The sequence below is a fragment of the Erpetoichthys calabaricus genome, chromosome 2, assembly GCF_900747795.2.
Source record: "Erpetoichthys calabaricus chromosome 2, fErpCal1.3, whole genome shotgun sequence".
NCBI classification, from domain to species: Eukaryota; Metazoa; Chordata; class Cladistia; order Polypteriformes; family Polypteridae; genus Erpetoichthys; species Erpetoichthys calabaricus.
In genome coordinates, this window is record NC_041395.2 from 289,616,127 (window position 1) to 289,638,161 (window position 22,035).

The window sequence follows — 22,035 nt, forward strand, 5'->3', positions numbered from 1 at the left end:
TTATACATATTTTAAGGCTTTATAAACCCTTCCCACACTCTTATAAACCTTTCTCACTCTTGTTAACCTTTCCCACGCTCTTATAAACACTTCCTATGCTCTTAAACACTTTGTACATTCTTAAACACCTCAGACCAACACTGCACACTGCACGCAGCGATCAGACGTCAATGTGTCTGCACTTGCTTTGTGAAGGGGGGCAGCTGAATTCACGCTGAGCATAAATGGACTTTGTGCTGCTTCTGCCAAAATGCCTGCTTGTCGCTCTGCGCGTTCGGAAGTAGGAGGAGTGTGTGTGTGGGTATGTGAGGGCTGAACGCATGTTAGCTCAAACCCCCCTCCCTGGAGGCGCACTGTCAAGGGGGTGGGGAGTTGAATGAACGCTAAGGAGAAGTGGACTTTGTGCTGGCTTTGTGCTGCTTGTCCCTCTGCCTGTCAATAATTTAAAAGCCTGTACAACCAGGCTTTTAGGTGTACAGCACCTATTTTCCTGTCTCACTGTCGTCTTGCCTGAAGTTAAAATGTTTTATAATAGTGAGATGTTACTCATATCCTTAGCCCGACATCCACATATCATATGTGTTAACAAAGTGTGTTTTATAAGTTTACATGTGTTTAAAGCATGTGGGATGGGTATTTTAAGGCTTAAACTACAAAAATGTTTATTTATATGATCTTTCTATATCGCGGATTTTCTCCTGTTGCTGATGGGTCTGGAACATAACTTCCGCGATAGGCGGGCAATCACTTGTATTTAAAAACCTGCGAAGTCGTGAATCCGCGAAAAGTGAACCGCGAAGTAGCGAGGGATTACTGTATATATATATATATATATATCTATATACATATATATATATACACACACACACACACACAGCATCCGGAAAGTATTCACAGCGCATCACTTTTTCCACATTTTGTTATGTTACAGCCTTATTCCAAAATGGATTAAATTCATTTTTTTCCTCAGAATTCTACACACAACACCCCATAATGACAATGTGAAAAAAGTTTACTTGAGGTTTTTGCAAATTTATTAAAAAAAAAAAAAACTGAGAAAGCACATGTATATAAGTATTCACAGCCTTTGCCGTGAAGCTCGAAATTGAGCTCAGGTGCATCCTGTTTCCCCTGATCATCCTTGAGATGTTTCTGCAGCTTAATTGGAGTCCACCTGTGGTAAATTCAGTTGACTGGACATGATTTGGCACACACCTGTCTATATAAGGTCCCACAGTTGACAGTTCATGTCAGAGCACAAACCAAGTATGAAGTCAAAGGAATTGTCTGTAGACCTCTGAGACAGGATTGTCTCAAGGCACATATTTGGAGAATGTTACAGAAAAATTTCTGCTGCTTTGAAAGTCCCAATGAGCACAGTGGCCTCCATCATCCGTAAGTGGAAGAAGTTTAAAACCACCAGGACTCTTCCTAGAACTGGCTGGCCATCTAAACTGAGCGATCGGGGGAGAAGGGCCTTAGTCAGGGAGGTGACCAAGAACCCGATGGTCACTCTATCAGAGCTCCAGAGGTCCTCTGTGGAGAGAGGAGAAGCTTCCAGAAGGACAACCATCTCTGCAGCGATCCACCAATCAGGCCTGTATGGTAGAGTGGCCAGACGGAAGCCACTCCTTAGTAAAAGGCACATGGCAGCCCGCCTGGAGTTTGCCAAAAGACACCTGAAGGACACTCAGACCATGAGAAAGAAAATTCTCTGGTCTGATGAGACAAAGATTGAACTCTTTGGTGTGAATGCCAGGCGTCACGTTTGGAAGAAACTTGGCACCATCCCTACAGTGAAGCATGGTGGTGGCAGCATCATGCTGTGGGGATGTTTTTCAGTGGCAGGAACTGGGAGACTAGTCAGGATAAAGGGAAAGATGACTGCAGTAATATGCAGAGACATCCTGGATGAAAACCTGCTCCAGAGCGCTCTTGACCTCAGACTGGGGCGACGGTTCATCTTTCAGCAGGACAACGACCCTAAGCACACAGCCAAGATATCAAAGGAGTGGCTTCAGGACAACTCTGTGAATGTCGTTCAGTGGCCCAGCCAGAGCTCAGACTTGAATCCAATTAAATATCTCTGGAGAGATCTTAAAATGGCTGTGCACCGATGCTTCCCATCCAACCTGATGGAGCTTGAGAGGTGCTGCAAAGAGGAATGGGCGAAACTGGCCAAGGATAGGTGTGCCAAGCTTGTGGCATCATATTCAACAAGACTTGAGGCTGTAACTGCTGCCAAAGGTGCATCGACAAAGTATTGAGCAAAGGCTGTGAATACTTATGTACAAGTGATTTCTCAGTTTTTTTTTTTATTTTTAATAAATTTGCAAAAACCTCAAGTAAACTTTTTTCACGTTGTCATTATGGGGTGTTGTGTGCAGAATTCTGAGGAAAAAAATGAATTTAATCCATTCTGGAATAAGGCTGTAACATAACAAAAGGTGGAAAAAGTGATGCGCTGTCAATACTTTCTGGATGCACTGTGTGTATATATATATATTATACACACACACACACACACACATATACACATACACAAACATATATACATACACACACACACTAATAAGGTGTATATGAAACATAAAAAAAAAATTAATGATTAGACTTGGGGGTCCCCTGCTTGCTTCGCTCACCCACCCCTGGGTTTGGTTAACTGGATATACAATTTAAAGAGATTGTTATTTTCATGTGAACTGCTACATACTCTTTCGATTCCATGTTGCATCGCTTCTTCGTGATCATATACACCTGACCGAATTGTGGTTTCTTCGAAATTAAACTTGTCGTAGCTTTATTGTGGGACCACGGATTCTTATAGCGTATGGTCCATTATTGTGTAAATCTACATTTTGAGCATTGAATGATGCGAACGCGAAGAGATTATTGTAGACGCGTATATTTTGCCTGGAGTGTTTGTGGATTTCACCTTCACCAAACAACAAATCTTAATTCTCACGGATATGCCTCTTCATTGGAAAGCAACACTACTTTTCCCTGATGGCAACACGAATTAGACTAACTACAAGTCTCCGACTTATACTTCAAAGCCTTACAATATCTATATATTTCTGACATATCACCTATGTCCATATATTCAACCTCTTTTTGCTGTAATAATTCCCGTTTGTGCTAATGTGATCTTTACTCTTTTTTTTTTTTGATACTACTTTCATATTCTTTAACTTGCTCTGCATGTGTATCGCGCCAATGTTTTTGAACGTCTTTATGAATTTCTGACCCCGATTGGACCTACGAGGTTTTCAATTCCACTTGGTCTGGGCTGATTATTACTTTCCTTATTTTCAGAATTTGCACATAGATTATTTTTGTTCTTTTTTGTATTTTTTTTTTGCCTTCTTTACTCTCCAACACTTTTGGGTCCCTTTGATGCACTGCTTTCTTCTTTGCTTAGTCGTTGACGTGCCATCTAGAACATATAAAATTTTTTAAGAACTGAGAGCACATGAAGGGTGTCTGCCAAAAGCATTCCAACAACTGAGAGATTAGATGTCCATGATCTTGTTTTAAATTGGTTGTTCTAGTGGGGCGTCAAAGTGTCTTTCCGAGAAGGAAAAGATTTTGTTATATATTAAATTAAACTAGACATTAAGCCCGTTACAATAACGGGCGCTAGAACAGTAGTGCGTAAACATTAGTAGGTACAGTCTATATTAAATATAAAATAATAATAAAAATAAAATAGAAACATATGACAATACAGTAAGTATAATTAACATTACATTTATCCTCTCCTCTGTGGCTGTTGATTGATGTGTTGTGTCTGAAGATCTCTTATTCTGCCTCTCTTTATTTTAGCTTTAGCTCTGTGTGTTTTGGCATTTTTCTGACGCTCATTTTCCTCTTCTTCAATAGATCTATTTGCTCATCTTTGTCTTTCTCTTTGAGAATTTTTTTTACGCTCATTTTCCTGTTGTTCTATAGATCTATTTGCTCTTCTGAGTCTTTGTTTTAGTGTTTTTCTGACGCTCATTTTCTTTTTCTTAAATCGATCTATTTGCTCGTATTTTTCTTTGTCTTTCAGCCTCTCTTTTGTTGTTTACTTGCTGAGCTGACCGTTCTTCCAGAAGTTGCCTACCTCATTTACCGAAATCCGATTGGATCGGCCGCGTGATATTTTATAGGTCCCACCCTCTCCGTCTTGTGTGACGCGTCAGGCGGCCTTTGAAGCATCTGCTAGAGGCCGGTGACTCTGCCACTCATTCCGCCCTTCCCTGTACTTCCGCCTTGGCCGCGACTACCCAATCAGCACTCTCCCCAGCAATGATGTCCTTTATTAAGGAGTGCCTCGCGCATGCGCACTTCACCAGAAGACACACACATATGGACACATGGACGCACAGAGGGGTTTGATTAAAGAGGATATACATACATACATACATACAGTTAGGTCCATAAATATTTGGACAGAGACAACTTTTTTCTAATTTTGGTTCTGTACATTACCACAATAAATTTTCAATGAAACAAGTCCGATGCAGTTGAAGTGCAGACTTTCAGCTTTAATTCAGTGGGGTGAACAAAACGATTGCATAAAAATGTGAGGCAACTAAAGCATTTTTTTAACACAATCCCTTCATTTCAGGGGCTCAAAACTAATTGGACAACTGACTCAAAGGCTATTTCATGGGCAGGTGTGGGCAAGTCCGTTGTTATGTCATTATCAATTAAGAACATAAAAGGCCTGAAGGTGATTTGAGGTGTGGTGCTTGCATGTGGATGATTTTGCTGTGAACAGACAACATGCGGTCAAAGGAGCTCTCCATGCAGGTGAAAGAAGCCATCCCTTAAGCTGCTAAAACAGAAAAAAACCCATCCAAGAAATTGCTACAATATTACGAGTGGCAAAATCTACAGTTTGGTATATCCTGAGAAAGCAAGCAAGCAAGCACTGGTGAACTCAGCAACGCAAAAAGACCTGGATGTCCACGGAAGACAACGGTGGATGATCACAGAATCATTTCCATGGTGAAGAGAAACCCCTTCACAACAGCCAACCAAGTGAACAACACTCTCCAGGGGGTAGGCGTATCGATATCCAAGTCTACCATAAAGAGAAGACTGCATGAAAGTACAGATGACAGATGAAATCAAGAGCAACCTCTACCAGAATGATGGCAAGAAAAAGTATGGAGAAGGCGTGGAACAGCTCATTATCCAAAGCATACCACATCATCTGTAAAACACAATGTGTGTTGTGTGATGGCTTGGGCATGCATGGCTGCCAGTGGCACTGGGACACTAGTGTTTATTAATGATGTGACACAGGACAGAAGCAGCCGAATGAATTCTGAGGTGTTCAGAGACATACTGTCTGCTCAAATCCAGCTAAATGCAGTCAAATTGATTGGGCAGAGTTTCATGATACAGATGGACAATCACCCAAAACATACAGCCAAAGCAACCCAGGAGTTTATTAAAGCAAAGAAGTGGAAAATTCTTGAATGGCCAAGTCAGTCACCTGATCTTAACCCAATTGAGAATGCATTTCAATTGTTGAAGACTAAACTTTGGACAGAAAGGCCCACAAACAGCAACTGAAAGCCGCTGCAGTAAAGGCCTGGCAGAGCATCAAAAAGGAGGAAACCCAGCATCTGGTGATGTCCAAGAGTTCAAGACTTCAGGCTGTCATTGCCAGCAAAGGGTTTTCAACCAAGTATTAGAAATGAACATTTTATTTCCAGTTATTTAATTTGTCCAATTACTTTTGAGCTCCTGAAATGAAGGGATTGTGTTACAAAAATGCTTTAGTTGCCTCACATTTTTATGCAATCATTTTGTTCACCCCACTGGATTAAAGCTGAAAGTCTGCACTTCAACTGCATCTGAGTTGTTTCACTTAAAATTCATTGTGGTAATGTACAGAACCAAAATTAGAAAAAAGTTGTCTCTGTCCAAATATTTATGGACCTAACTGTACATACATACATTTTGTGGATAGGACCCAAGTGTAAACATTACTTTTTTATGTTTCATATACACCGTATATGCATAGCCTGATGGTAAGTTTATACATTTTTTTTGTTTAATAATTTTGTGCATGTAACAATGTTTATGCTAAGTAGGAACAGCAGAATACAAATATCAGCTGTTAAACAGCAGCAAATAAAGGCAGGCTTTCAGTCTCCACCTATGATGCTGTGATTAAAAGGTTACTGGACACAGAAAATAAGCACAAAAAAATAAAAATAAAAAACACAGTCAGTAATGCACATTGGTGTGGTGGTGACAATGGTTGATAAATTGGCACCATACAGTGTCAGAACTCTACAGGGGCAAGTATGGTCAGGTGTGGAATTTTCCACAAGTAGTGTCAAGATGGTACTGAAAAGGTTTATTTTAGAGTACTTTGAGCATTTATAATCCAAAACTTCAATCAGTATGGCATTCATCTATGTATGTACGTACATATGTATCATAAAGTAGATTTTATTCCTGAGATTTCAGCTCCTGCCAGGAGCCGTCATCAGAGGACAACAATTAGACATACAAGAATCAAAGGCAATATATAGCAAAATAAGGTTTTTTTTTTAGGTTGAGTGTAATGGGGGCAGGTAATGAGGTGGGGTTGGGAGGGGTATTGGTCGTAAAGTTATATTTACTATGAGGATGTTTTTCTTAAGTTTGCATATGCTGGGTTTATGTCCAAATGTCTGTTAATGGCGTTTTCATTTGATAGCCAAGATTCAGCCAGCTCTCTGGCACTTTTAGTACTGGCCTTAAATCTTACTTGCACATTGTCCCAGTTAAATGCATGTCCGGTTGATTTTGTATGCGTATAAATCGGTGATCTGAGTCCTTCCTTCTGACGGCGTTGCGATATTCCTGTATACGTGTTGCGATATTCCTGTATACGTGTTGCGATATTCCTGTATACGTGTTGCGATTCTTTTTGACGTTTGTCCTATGTATACCGCTGGGCAAGAACTGCATGGAATGCTATACACTGCGTTTCATGTTTCTGCTGACGATTTCTTGTTTTTGGCATTAACAAGGCCAGTGCGCAGACTGTTCGTAGGTTTGTGTGCTATTTTGGTGCCTGATTTGGACAGGATACGTGCTGCACCTTCTGACACTCCGTGATAATAAGGAAGTGTATGCCAGGTGGGATGGGGGGCAGACTGGAGTCGATTGTTTGCTGGGTTCCCTGGTGTCTCCTGTGTAGGCATTGTTTAATGAATGTCTTGGGGTATCTGAAGTAAAAAGATGGAAAAGATAGCGTCTTTCGTTCGTTTTTGTCTCCTTCCTATTACAATGTGTGTGAACTCTTCTGAATAAAGTTTTAATACAGCTCCGTTTATGAGATGCTGGGTGATTACTGGCAAAGTGTAATATCTTGTCTGAATAGCATTCCTTACGGAAAACACTTGTAATCAGGGTGGCGTTGTTACTTCTTTTAATGGAGATGCCCAGGAAATTGATGATAGAGAGATATATATACACACACACACAATTTTTTTTTATTATTTTTTTTACATTTATTCAAACTTAAAAACTAACAAGTTTGAATACACACAGTAAATTACAATAATAACCAGTTTTAGAACTCTTATAAAACAAACTTTGCTGTGCTGGTTTCAAAGTTTCTTATATGACTTATAAGAATTTGTTGTGGCTTAACCTGTCTTCAAATACAGAATTAGAAATGGATCTGCAGTGAAACTGGCCGACTGCATTACATTCACCAATGTACCTTTCAAATATTGTATATGACATTCAGTATGTGCATTCACTACACTCGTCACATTTTTGGGTTAAAATAATATACATTAGTTTGGGTTCAAAAACCAAATGAATGAGACAAATTTTGCATTTGCATATTTATATTTAGCAATTTTACCCATCACCCAAACTTGCATAATCACTGTCCATTGTGCTTCCAAGCACTATGCTAACTATATTTTGGTATAAAAAAAACCCCAAAAACACGGGGCAGCTCATTTCATCACCAGCACAGACAAGCCACATAGGCACTTCAGCTGAAATATGGCACCAATGTTTACTTGCTACAAGTGTTAGCACTAGTAGTGTGCACATTCCTATATGTATAACAGTGGGTGCATGCAAGGTTTGATCCCATCCCTGAACTGTGTAAACTGGTTACAAAAATGGATGGATGCTTAAACGGTCATCTATAGACTTGCACAAGGCAAACAGAGAATGAAAGCAATGACTCTGTTCCTTTTTAGGGACTGTATAGGACATGGTATTAAAAAGTGATTCATGTTGCCATTCTGTCTCCTCTTACAAGTTTGTAATACAACAACTGAATAATTATAGCTCCTATGTGATCAGTCACGTCAATTATTGCACTCTTGAAGCACACATGACTATTTCAAAACGGACTCTGCAATGGGATAAAAATTAAAATAACTGTTTTGACTTTCTTTTAAGAATAATAATAAAAGAATCATTCCTGCAATCACACACCTCTGCCGTTTTTCTTTTCAACGTGTGGATGCAGTATTAGATCTTTACCTGTCAGTTTTAAATGTAGTTTTTACTCATATTTTTCTCACATATTATTGTGCCTTCCAGAGTAATTTGTCTGCTTGCAGTCATGAATGAGTGCAGTACTGACTTTCACTCAGTACTATAGATACTATAAAATGGCTAGTTCCATCACAATTTTCCAAACTCATTGAGTTGGTACCAAAGTATCGGTTTGTGCGTCATCCCTAGTCTCAACAGAAGACTAATCACAGAAAGGATTGTAATGATGCAAAATGATAAACTGTCTGCAATGTGTCCTGTTTACTCTAACCCTTTTCAATAAACAGCTTCATGAAAAACACTGCACCATTAAATTTACTGATGAAAAGTGTTTGGGCTAATTAGCAATGAATACCGAATAAAGTAATAGGATTACAAAATTAAAACAATATTATGTAAAAAATGTAGCCTTACACCTATTAACTTACTGAGGACATCATGATCAACTCATCATTCGTGAAGATTGTTAGGTACTTGGACCATGATACAGAGGCACCAGATAAAATAGGAGACAAAAAAAAGCTGGCACCATGCTATGCAACTTTCTGAAGATTTTCAGTTGTGGCCAGGGGTGGACAAAATGCAAATGCATATGGTAGTCTGCTAGAAAACCACCTCTGCAAACATCATAGTATAGGTACACTTTCTGGTAACCCACTCCCAAACATGGGGTGAAGGGTTACCTGCAACTTTTTACAACAACATTTGTAAAGTTTTGTAGTACACGAGTACATAGTGCTCTTCTACCACAATATAAACACAACTGGCACACTGGAAGAGAATATTTTAGCAAACAGGATTTTAAAGGATTATGTCAGGTTGATGTGTGGTCTTTTATTAATGTACATTACAGCCACGCAGAGGATTATGAGATTACAGTTCAACAGTTCAAGCACTTTTCTCCTAGCACTGTCCCACTAAACCTTGAGCCACTGATAAGTCAAACCAGCATGGGCAAAAGAGTTACTACTATTATAAGCGGTTACATAGTACTATAAACACCACAGCGTACACTAGAGAAAAATAGGATCAAAAATATGACAATGTGAATTACTAGGAGCCCTGAGTGCATGACTGAAATACTTCCCCTTTTATTTTCATCTTAGAGAAAAGCCAAGCAAAATGACACCTTTTATCGGCTAACTAAAAAGATTACAATATGCAAGCTTTAGAGGCAACTCAGGCCCCTTCTTCAGGAAAGATGTAATATATTTTCATCTTGAAAAGTTTAAAGCAAGTAAGTTTAAATGCCCTGTCACATTAGACAACTTTTCCAGGGATTTTCAATTGTGGCCATCATTTACATAATATTAACGAGTCACAGGCAGTCCAAACATAAGTCTTACTTTCATTTATTTGAAGGAAGTTTGTCATCCACTGCTGAATATCCTCTAAACAAGTAGTAATAGTATTTAGAAAGTCAGATTTTTGTGGCATATATAACTGAATGTCATCACCATAACAGTGAAAAGTAATTTATATCAGCTCTTATGAACTTCTAAACCTAAGCAAATACAAATATATAGGTGGCATAGAAAGCAATTAAATACTAATTCATTAAATAAATAAAAATAAAGCAGCATACCTTAGGCAAAGTGGAATAAGAGTACCAGACTCTTGGTTGAATTTTAGGTGAACATTTTCTATTTGCCTTGTGCGGACAAGCTCATGAGGAATGATTGCTGCAGAACTTTCACTTTCCAAACTGCCTTTACGACTCCTTCACAAATACACAGACAAAAAAATGTTACTGGGTAAGAAATCAAACCATAAAAAATATTCACCAATAATCTTTACTGTATAAAATACAAACAACTTACATTTTACTCTTATTGTAAATGTTGAGAACTCATCACATCACCAAGTTACTCTACTGAAAGTTTTCTTAAATTAACATACGGTTAGAGACAATTAAAGTTTACACAGTCCAAATGACCGTTCACGTTTATTAAACTCCTACTTAAATATAGGTTTCACACTGAAATACCATTTTTTCCACTAAAGCGGAAAAGCAGTAGTGACTACTCTAAAGAAACTGCTTTTAGTAGTGATCTTCAAAACAGAGCCTATACTAAACTTTAAGTTTATCAAAAATAATCTGTATAGTAAAACAGAAGTCATCATAGTGCTCTTGTAAAATTACGCTGTCGTCTTCTACAAAACAAACAAAAAAAAAAACCTTTGGTTGGACAAAGAGACAGCCAAAGCAAAATGAAACAAGGTGATGGAATGCCAAGGTAGATGGATTAAATAAATAGAACTTTATCCTGAGGAAGAAACTCGGCAGAGACTGCAACTGAGGAAAAGAGGAATTCTAATAAGGAGTGGCAGAAAATAAAAGCAGAAAGTGACAGAGCAATATACAGTATAAGGAAGCAAAGTGAAATGTTAGAAAAACAGACGCGAGAACAGCAAAAAGTCAAGAAACAGAAGTTTGCAAGTAGACTAAAGAATGAGGAAGGACGGATTAAGTAGGATTCCAGAAGATTGGGCAAAAGTGTGATCACTTCAGTATACAAAGGAAAAGGTGATACTTAAACATTTGGAACAAGTAATGACAAACGTGGAATGCTACAGAAAACAATCAGGGATCTGGGTAAAACTAACCATATAAAGTTTGATGTTTAGGAAGTGAATAACAGATACATCCTTTGTTAGGAAATGCATGAAGCCACATTAAGCAATTGATATATGAGAAAGGTGTATGGCATTGGGATGTTAGCGGTTGCAAGGTTAGGTGTGGAGAAATGGTTGGTGTTTATGGTAAAGACAATGTATAGACAACTGATAGGGATAGAGAAAGTTATGAAATGATGGTGGGGCTGCACCAGGTACCTATTATGTGCCTGTTGTATTTCATGATATGGATGGAGTTGGTAACCAGGGAATATATTAAAAATTGCCATGGGAGCTCTTGTAGTCCACCGATCTTGTACTAATGGCAAAAAGTGAAGTGGAATTGAAAGAGAAGCTGCTGATATGGAAAGCTAGATTGGAAGAAAAATACTTCAAGGTAAATGCAGCCAAGACCAAAGTGATAGTTGGAGGTACTGTGGCTAGTGACAAGGAAAAGGTGAATACATGGTTGTGTAACATGTGTGATAAAGGTGATGTGAGAAAACTCCATTGGAGTAGGGGCACAAAAGGTGTAGTAGTGTCACCTAAAGTCTAAAGGCAAGACAGATATTTGTGGAGTGAATGTGATGGGGTGCAGAAAGTTGAGGTATTGAGTATAAAATTAGGACATAATTGTGAATTTGTTTTTGAGAAATTAGTAAGGTTTTTATACCCAGTTCAGACCGATGTGCAGGCACTGAAGTGACACCTAGGGTGGGAGGTGCATGAAAGAAATTCTGGGAACTAACCATTTCTGACTACTAAAGAAACCTCTCTGGAGTAAATATGTTCTATGGGAATGAGATGTGGCCAAAGGAGGCAAATCTGGAAAGAACAAGGTCATGAATAATGAGGTGGATTTCTGGAGTTTCACAGAGTGAGAAGACGATAAATGCACTGTTCAGAGCAAGACTTGGCATGGAGGCAACAGGTACAATTCTGAGAAGAAGGTCTGGGCATGCGAAGCAAAAGATAGGTGATTAGGTAAAGAGGTGCACTAAGATAGAGGTGGTATAGAAGAGACCCATATGAAGACCGAAGATGGTGTTGAATGCTATGAAAAGAATGGGTCTTACCTCATGATCACAGACCGGAGTGGGAAAGAAATATTTGGGGATGACTGCCTACACTCAGTAAATACAGAGAACAGCCATTAAACTACTGATGTCTACCAGACAGATGAGCTCTTATCAAAGCACTTGAAAACTTGGAAGTCCTACTTTGTTCAGATGAAGTTTCACAATTTATCTTTTGAAATAATAATAAAAAGAAAAACTAATGTTTCTTAATACTTAATCATTTTGGGGACATTTGCATCATTAAATAAAAAAAATAGTGTTTAAAATCACAGTATCCATATAACCAATGGCTATTCATATAGTTTTTGCCATATTTTTTGTTGTTGCTTTATTTATGTCATTAAGACATCAGAATTTATTATAAGTATAAAAAAAAAATCAAACACATCAGATATAATGACTTGTACAGCAAACATTTCACAACAATAATACAATGTAAAACCATCTTATGCAATAAAAAATATAAATATGAATAAAATATCATTCATTGCTCCTTCAGTACCAAGTTAGATATTACTATCAGGTATGGTCTAGAAGTGGAAGACTGGCTAATCTGTGACAATTTAGCTCTTATAGATCATCCAGAACTCCCTAGTACTACAGATCATCCAACCAGAATCCAAAAGTATCCAGTAGCCTCAGCAGATGCACAAATGTTCTGGATAAATGGCAAACCAATTTTAAACAGCAGCTGCTACAGTGATGAGATCATAAGAGCAATGAAGCAGGCAGAGACAGGCACATGCAGGAGAAACAGCAATTCATATTAGGTGTCACACATGTCCAGGGATGCCGGAGTTTATACAAGGAACCTCTCTATGACAAAGCTGCAGAAAACAGCCCCAAGAATGGAGTGTTCAGAGTGAACATCATTTGATTCAGCCCCGTGTGTGTGTGTGTGTGTGTGTGTGTGTCTAGTAAGACAGAATTCTCAAGTCTCTGAGAAAAAAAAACAAATGCCTTTACTGATTTCTGATCATGGGTTTTTTTTTTTCCTCCATTTGATGAAATTCAGAGCCAAGCTGGACAAGATCAGTAAAGGTATAACCTTAAGCAAGGCCAGGTGATCATGATGCTGAGCAGCACATACATTTTTAGCCATTATAAATACAATGACCCAAGACATTGGACATAATATTTACTGAAATAGATACATAGAGAGCACACTACAGATTACAAACTATGACTTATGTACGACATCATTGTGAATTTCCCCTTGGGATTAATAAAGTATCTATCTATCTAGCCTGATCCTGGTGTCCATTGCTTTTTACATCACTTACAGAACATGGGACAATGAAAGGCAATTTAATTACAAAGCAAAATACAGATTTCCAATCTAGGCAGTGCTGCCAGAAAACACTGGCTTCTGGGTAGTTATATATATAAAAAAAAAAAAGTTGCAAGCTATTTGATCAACATTCTTTCCAAAAGCCATGAAGTGTAGGCCCTGGAAAATGATTAGAATGTTTATACACAGCTACTATGAAAAAGTTAAATATGGCCTTAAGGTAATTAAAGTTATAGGTAGCAGAACCAGTCTGATGAAAATATTAAAGTAGTTCAAAGCATAGGTGAGGTGAAATGTTGGGCAAAAAACAATCTATCAAAGAAAAATGGACACAATATTTACAGTATGTTAACAGTCAGTCAGTCATTGTCCAACCCGCTATATCCTAAACACAGGGTCATTTTACAGTCATTTTGTAACAACTGTGATAACTGTCCTGAGCATACATTTACATTCTCACTTATCGTGGCAAAAGAGAATGATAATGTGATGCATGTTCATTGGACATGCAAGTAAGAATTTAACTGTACTTTGAACATGTAACAATACTACTACTACTTCTCCTGGAAACTACTGAATGTGTAAATTCTTGCGAAAGATATATGACTCCCTTACTCAGTTAATTGTGTTACTTGCTCAAATTTTAAATTTTCTCTGTCCTCGTATATGAAAAATCTTTCTTTGATGTGACTTTATAATAGGATTCTGGTCAATGTCTTTTAATGGAAAACAAAGAAAATCTATATGGAAATCAGGATATGCAGAGTGTGCGAGAAAGGCGGAGATACTAGTCAGCATCAATGAAAGAAACTGTCAGCTATTATGAATTTCTTTGGTTACAGATATCTAAGGAGCCAAACTGAAAAAAAAATGAAATGCTTTAAATTTGTGTCTAAATTTATATAAAAATAAAATTTCGGCATAAAAACTTGGAACTGAATAATGCACAATGAGTTGGCCAAGCTATTCTTACGCAGTAGCAAGCTAAGTGACACTAAAATCCCCAAATGACATAAAAGTGTCAGGAACCCAAAAAACTAGAAATAGTCCTGAGTGGAAGAACTGCAGTATTCTCACTATATTACATACTATCATCAGTAAAATATATTTTTTACAGCAGCATTTACTTCAAATTTGTTTTTTTTATCCATTTTCGTCTGTCTCCTGAAATGATTGCTAGTATTCACCAAAACATACAGTACCTTGAAGATTCCAAGGCCAAATGGAAAAAGATGCTATGACCAGATGAGGCCAAAACTGAACTATTTGGCTTCAACGCCAAATGGTACACCTGGTGGAAAGCCAATGCAGTGAACATATTTATCTCATTTATCTATTCTTGAACAGCAGATTCACTAACTCCAGTGTCTCCTGAAATGATTGCTAGCATTTGCCAAAACATACCTTGAAGATTTCAAGGCCAAGTGGAAAAGGATGTATGGTCAGATGAGACCAAAACTGAACTATTTGGCCTAAATGCTAAATGGTACACCTGGCAGAAAGCCAATACAGCTCATCATCCAAAATCCACCATACCTACGGTAATGCATGGAGGTGGTAGCACCCTGTTGTGGGTATGTTTCTCTGCAGCATGGACTGAGGCACTTACCAGGGTAGAAGGAAAAATGGATGGGGCAAAATAAAGTCAAATACTTGAAGAAAACCTGCTGCCCTCAGTCAGAAAGCTGAAGAAGATTCACTGGGCTGAATGGTCTATTTTCATCTAATATTTTCTAATATTCTTTAGTTATCAGCTCAAACTCTGTTGTATAGGTTGTTTATACTGTTATCTGTAAAAGATGCATAGGTACAGCACTAAAAAGCTACAATTAAAATATGCTCTATATAGGATTATATATGAATACACATATAGTACATATAAGATTTGTGTAAGCCGGGCTTTTGCACATGTGGAAATAAGGAGAAACTTTTATTTCTATTGATAAAAATTCTTTAGAGTAGGGTTGTGCAATGTCTTAAAAGTTCACATTGTTACTTTAAAACATTAACTATGTTTGATACCATTGGGGGGGCAGGGGTAACATGGTTGGAGAGATAAATTGATATTTGTCAATTATCAATAATTACCTGCTCTACCCATGTACTGCACAAAGTGTCTACATGGGGTGGAGAAACTGGCGTACAGGCATTTTAGCTCAGGGTGCAGGACTTAATTTTGTTGTTCCACTGATTGCTGCAACTAGGCTAAAGTAGAGGTATTCGGTAATATTGTTACAAATATTCAAAGATGGTTCATTCCAAGTTCATTTAAAAATGTTGCAAAACACAAAGCTGTACTGGCACAAAATTAAAATTAAAGGTGTCTCATAAAATTGATTTGAAAAAAATGTTTACCAAGAGGAAACTAGAAGTCACAAATTGCTTTTATTCACTTAAACAAAATGTCCTCATTTATTCTCTTTCTACCATCTACTGAACAAAAACGCAACTCAGCACATGTTATAAAAAACTGCATTTCACCGTTTCTTTGTGGCTTGGCTATAATGCATATTTTGCCTTTTCTTATGTGTACAAATGACATGCAGGAAAAAGCACACAACTGTGAGTGCTGATTGGTATTACAAGCTTGCAGTGGTACGAAGTGCATGCAGGACAATGACAGTGGCTTTATAAAAAATAAATAAAATAAAGCACTGCTTCGATATATAGTGCAATCTGTTTTTTTTTTCCTCCCTCAAATTTATCATCATGTATACACAGTACAATTACATTACTGTTTTCCCACAAGCAAACAGGAATGCAAGTTGGAGGTCAGTGCTTGAAATGGAACCTTTAAATCCATTATTACTTTTACACAATGAGTTTTTTTTTTAGGGGGCCCACCTTAAATGTCAGTGTGCATGTATATATGATATCAAAGGAAGGGGGGATCCACATGAAAAATCGAGCACCACCGGTACTGGCCCACTTCAAGTACCATCCTCAAAACCAAACATGCACCACATGTAACCATTTTCCACCCGTATCTCACTGCATAGGTAAAGTAAAACATAACACCATAAGGATAGGCTCCATCATGCCCTGTGACCCTGCCCAGGATAAGCATGTTAGAAAAATGGATGGTGAATGAAAAATGTAACGTTGCTGACAAGTTGCATTAGCCTAGGGATCAGTCACCCATCGTATGAGCTGATATTCCATCACGCAAATGAGTGGCTTAAGGGTACTGTTTAAAATAGGAAAACCAACCAAAGTCTCAAAAGAATTCCAACTTGTAAAGCCACAGTAAGCAATTATTTTAAGGATAGTGAGCTACCTAAAAGATTGCTGTAAAGAGTGAAAAATCATGGGCACTCGAAGTCTGTGAGTACTGCAAAAGCACATATCTGCACTCTTTCTATTTGAACTTTGCGTGTGTCACACTGATCAGTAAGCCTATCACCTTCAGCACACAACTGCTAAGTTTGCTAAACTCAGGAATCTCACACACCCCCTGCTGTAAATATCAGTGCCTGACAGCTTTCTTAAGAGGTGCAGGAGATTTAAAAAATTGACAGGTGCTCTCTGGCGCCAATCAACGAGGTTTATGGATATCAATGCTCTACCAAGCCGAGTGGCAATGGACGATATTTTCAACCATGGATCATCACTCCTTTAAAGCATATGAAGTTTTCTAAAATATTTGGCGAACTAATGGAATTATTCCTGGCCAACCCCCCACCACATTTGTTATATGCATTAGTACGGGCAGTCCCCGGGTTACGTACAAGATAGAGACTGTAGGTTTGTACTTAAGTTGAATTTGTATGTAAGTCGAAACAGGTACATTATTTTAATAAATGCTATTGTTGACCGACTGTAACCAAATGCTCTGCCAATGAATGATGGAGTTTCACCTCTTTCTGACCTTTGTATTATTTCTACTTTATTTTCAAAGGTGATGGTTTTTCTGTACTGTATCACCAGCACTTGCATCAGATTTGTGTTTCAGAGACATTCTTGAAGGGTGAAGACAAAAGGTTAAGATGAGCTCTTCTGCACAGCACCGTACAGCTATCACAGCAGGCAGGCATCCCTTGTAAGCACGTCTGGTGTACAGACAAGAGACAACTTCCTGCTATGTATGTAACAGTACAAGCAGGATTGCTACTGAGAATGAATGGGAGTAGCGAGGGGCGGTTCACCACCCATCCACCACACAGTCACCTCCACTACAGTATGCAGCCTGCGTCCGCCCACCGAGAATGAACACGGTGTGGCCAAAGGCGTGTAGTGAATCACCCACCACCGCCCCCATTCAACAGGCAGCCACCCATAGCACACTACAATGCTACCGCACCCTCAATGGCCTCCGTTCAGCCACAACCGAGTCACCACTTGCAGCATTACCAGCCGCCAACCGAAAACGATTCGGGGGGAGCTGTGTGTAGTGGGTGGGCAGTGAAACGCCCTACACCACTCCATCCAGCCTGCATCCAGTCAGGAGCAGTAGCTGCAGCGGCGTAGTGGGCAGACAGCGAACTGCCCCATTAAGCCTCTGTCCTTCACAAGAGTGATAGCTGTGGCCCCAGAGGACTATGGACCACGGGTCACCGCTCGCTTGCCGCCGGGAGACGCCCGAGGGACACTACACTGCGTGAGCAGCGAAATTGCACTCCTCTAGCCACTACTTGCAGCGTCCTCCGGCCAAAGATGACAGAGCGGCAGTTAATGAGGCGCATGCGTCACAGCTGCGGCCTCATTTGTAAGTCGTAGGTCGGGTGTCCGTAACCTGGGAACTACCTGTAGTTAGGAGTACAGCTAATGGACTAGAAACCTTACCAATATACTGTATTTAAAAGTATGTCCGGAATTCTTGTTTTCCAGGGAAATTCTTCAGGTAAGAATTGAAAAGAGAATATAATCAATACATTTGTGCCCTCTTTGTAGAGGAAAGAGAGAAACGAAGGCAACTTAAATTTATGTTTTGTGTTGAATTTATATATAAAGTACATATATCCATTCTGTAAAATATTTGTTGAATGAATAAATTGTGACATTGAAATTAACAGATTGCCCAGCAGCTAATTTAGATCCTTACTACAGGTGGAATCCTATTATAACGAAACTCACGGAACCATTAAAAATACTTTGTTATAACGGAAATTTCGTTACAACAAATATGGGGAAAAAATATGTATAGTATTGTGACCAGGGCCGCTGGCAATTTGCCATGTTTAACAGACAGCTCCGTAGCCGCTCTGCTGCGTCTGGTAAACTCTAAACCAAGGGCAAAGTAATTGGTTGTCCTTTGCAGAATCAGACTTACCGCATACTGTACTTGTTGCACAACATTTAATACCAGGCTTTGATCTGCTCTTCCTCACACTCTCCTAATCTGTCTTCTGCAGACTGTGTCTGCCACATCGATGATTCTGAGCCACAGGTGTTGTTCTAATCTGATGATGAGAGCTACAGCAGGATGACTGGCCATGCTACAGCTCCTATTCTGAATGACGTTTTGACACTGTACCTGCCTTCTCTATACAGTATTAAAGTACCTGCATTTTCCTTGAAAACTTGGACTCTCCTGTCTCTCATGCAATTTTGTGACCTTAGCTCGAGAATACCTGTATAAAAAAACAGCACTTCTTAAACTAAAAATATATATTTTATTTGAAAATGAGGTTGGATGCAATTTTTTTTAAAAAAAGAAAAAGAGGTATGAAAAACATTTCGTTTTCATTCTGTAACTTTTTTTTTTTTTTTTTTTTTTAAATAGAAATACAGGAATGAAAATGAGATGTTAGATGTAATTTCTTTTATTGAAATACAGGTATGACCACAGAATAAAAATGAGACGTTACATGTAATATTTTTTAATCAGAAATACTGGTATGAATATAGAATGAAAGTTAGTTGTTAGATTTTTTTTTTGGAAAGGTACAAACACAGAATTAAAACAAGTTGTTAGATTTATTTATTTATTTAAATAGAAGATGAAGGTTCGATTCCAAAATGCTTTCGCAATGTCTTTTTCTTCATTCCAGAATCAACATTTTCCAGGATTGTTAATTTTTCTTTTAGCGTAAACGAACACTGTTTCTCACTTTTTTTGCTCATCAAGGAAAAAAACTTTGAGAAGCGCTATGAAACTCTAGCAGTGCAGTATCAGTACAGTATCCACACACAACAATACTACTTAATGTGGATGCTCTGTGGAGTACTGACTCTACTCTCTGATTCTACTATATGTATGATGTCTCTCTCTTTGAGACAACCTGATGCAGGGTTACAGAGACTCAGTGTGGAAAGTATAAAAGGAGCATTAAGTATTTTTGCAATGCATTATTATTTTCAGTGACAATTTTTGGTCGAAAAAATGTTAGTTATGCTGAGATTTACATTGTTAAAATGAGATTCATTTAACATGATGAACATAACGTTTTTCCGGGTCCACAAAAAGTATTTGTTATTCTGAAATTTAGTTACTTCAGTATTTGCTATAATGGGATTTAACCTGTATTACTTAAAAATCAGGTAATGTTTAGTAATTCAAATTATCCAATTTTCAGTTTGTTAGAAGAAATACATTTTTAAAAATTAATAAAAATATATTTAAAAACTGAACATCTCTTTGCCACTGCACTTAACATAAAGAAATAACACAATTTTCAGTCATTTTCAGCTTTAGGAAATCTGTACTGAGGCACTTATTTAAAAAAGTTATCAATTTTTTTCTCCCTGAGCCACAGGAAATCATTTAATATGCTAGCTGAAATATCTGCCATTTTTTGTGATGAAGTGAAGTGGCAATAGCGCAGATTTTAGAGCCAGTTATTTTATAGCCTGAATATTAAAAAAAAAAAAAAAAGTGACCCTTTTGTCATTGCTCACGGAAATGTAACTGTCCTGTCTGTCATCTTCTCTCTCTCTCTCTCATAAATATAGATTTTTCTGCTTTATGAGTCAAGAATTTATTCTTTTTGTTTGACTAGATTCCATAACTGTAGAAACTCCTTGCTGGGCCGGAACCATGAACTGTACTTCTTTGGATTTCCTGGTATACTGTGGTTTCACAAATGTTTAATCCCACCATTAAACTGAATGGTTTGTTGAATAATTGAACCACTGATATGGCAAGTAAGCGGAATACAACTACCATTTTTGGTTGTTCCCTCTACTGATATCCTAATCATGAAAAAAAAACTTATGCTTGTTAAGTCGGGTTAACCGTAACATACATGTAAAATTTTGTAAACATGCATTCAGCTGTTTTGGCATAATGGTTTATTCTGGGAATTAAATTGTCACACCGCATGTTGATAGATGCATGCATACAGGTGCTGGTCATAAAATTAGAATATCAAGACAAAGTTGATTTATTTCAGTAATTCCATTCAAAAAGTGAAACTTGTATATTAGATTCATTCATTACACACAGAGATACTGAATTTGGGACTTTCACTAGTTGTCAGTTATAATCACCAACATTAAAAGAAATAAACATTTGAAATACATCAGTCTGTGTGTAATGAATGAATCTAATATACAAGTTTCACTTTTTGAATGGAATTACTGAAATAAATCAACTTTGTCATGATATTCTAATTTTATGACCAGCACCTGTAAATTTCTTAACATTAACTGGAGTACTAAATATAGCAATAGATGAAAGGATTTGATTTTTATTTTAAAAAATAAGTGTTTCAAAATGTGAAAAAAAGTACGTAGAGAACTTAATTTACTGGATGAAAAGATTTCACTAAAAAGAAAAAAGTTCCATTTGACACCAAAATCAGTACATGAAGCTGTTAAAAGTCTACATAAAAAGATCTAGGGCAATCGAACTGTAAATCGCTACAGTTGTTTCTCTGTAAATTTTGTCTATGCACATGGAGTCTGCGCAGTTGCATTTGAAATTCCAGTACAACAGTAATAATATGGAATTCTTATGTATGTATGTATCATGTTTACATCTTCATTAGCTTGGGGTATATACAAAATTGTTTGTGCATGATCTCTGTGTTAGATGGAAATATGGCCTTTAGATCTATAAATTTAAGGGCATCACAAGCGTTCAGAATATTAAACATAACAGCATGAAAATGTTTGTTAATTTCTTACATGTTGCATACTTATCTATATTTCAATTCACCTCAAGAACAAAAGCCTTTAATAATTGTTCAGTGATGGAAGGAAACATTCAGATAAACTAGACACACTGGAATGATTCTCTCTCTCTTGGATGGCCTGGAAAGCCTAGGTCTATTTTCCTAAAATAAACTATATAGCTAAAAACAACGTTGAGCTCAGGTGTTTCAGCCAGATACATAAAAGGTGCACAAAATCAAGCACATAACCAAGAAATATCCATTGACAAACATTGGCAGTAGAATAGGTTGTACTGAAGATCTCTGTGACTTTAATCTTGGCACTGTCATAGGATGCCACCTTTGTCATGTGAAAGTACATGAAATTTCTGCCTTACTAAATCTGCCCTAGCGAACTGTAAGTGTCATTATTGTGAAGTAGAAATGTGTTGAGGAGTAACAAGAGCTTAGCCACAAAAAATGGTAGACTACACAA

General features: G+C 37.8%; 1 protein-coding gene across 2 annotated transcripts in view; it reads right to left on the bottom strand.

Annotated features, from left to right (window-relative positions):
• The window catches only part of sufu (suppressor of fused homolog (Drosophila)), a 91,056-nt gene that overhangs the window by 17,892 nt on the left and 51,129 nt on the right, over positions 1-22,035 (bottom strand). For both annotated transcript variants that reach the window (XM_028795737.2, XM_028795738.2), the window contains exon 9: positions 10,106-10,240. In XM_028795737.2, coding sequence (XP_028651570.1) covers positions 10,106-10,240 — 135 coding nt within the window. The remainder of the gene's footprint in view (positions 1-10,105; positions 10,241-22,035) is intronic.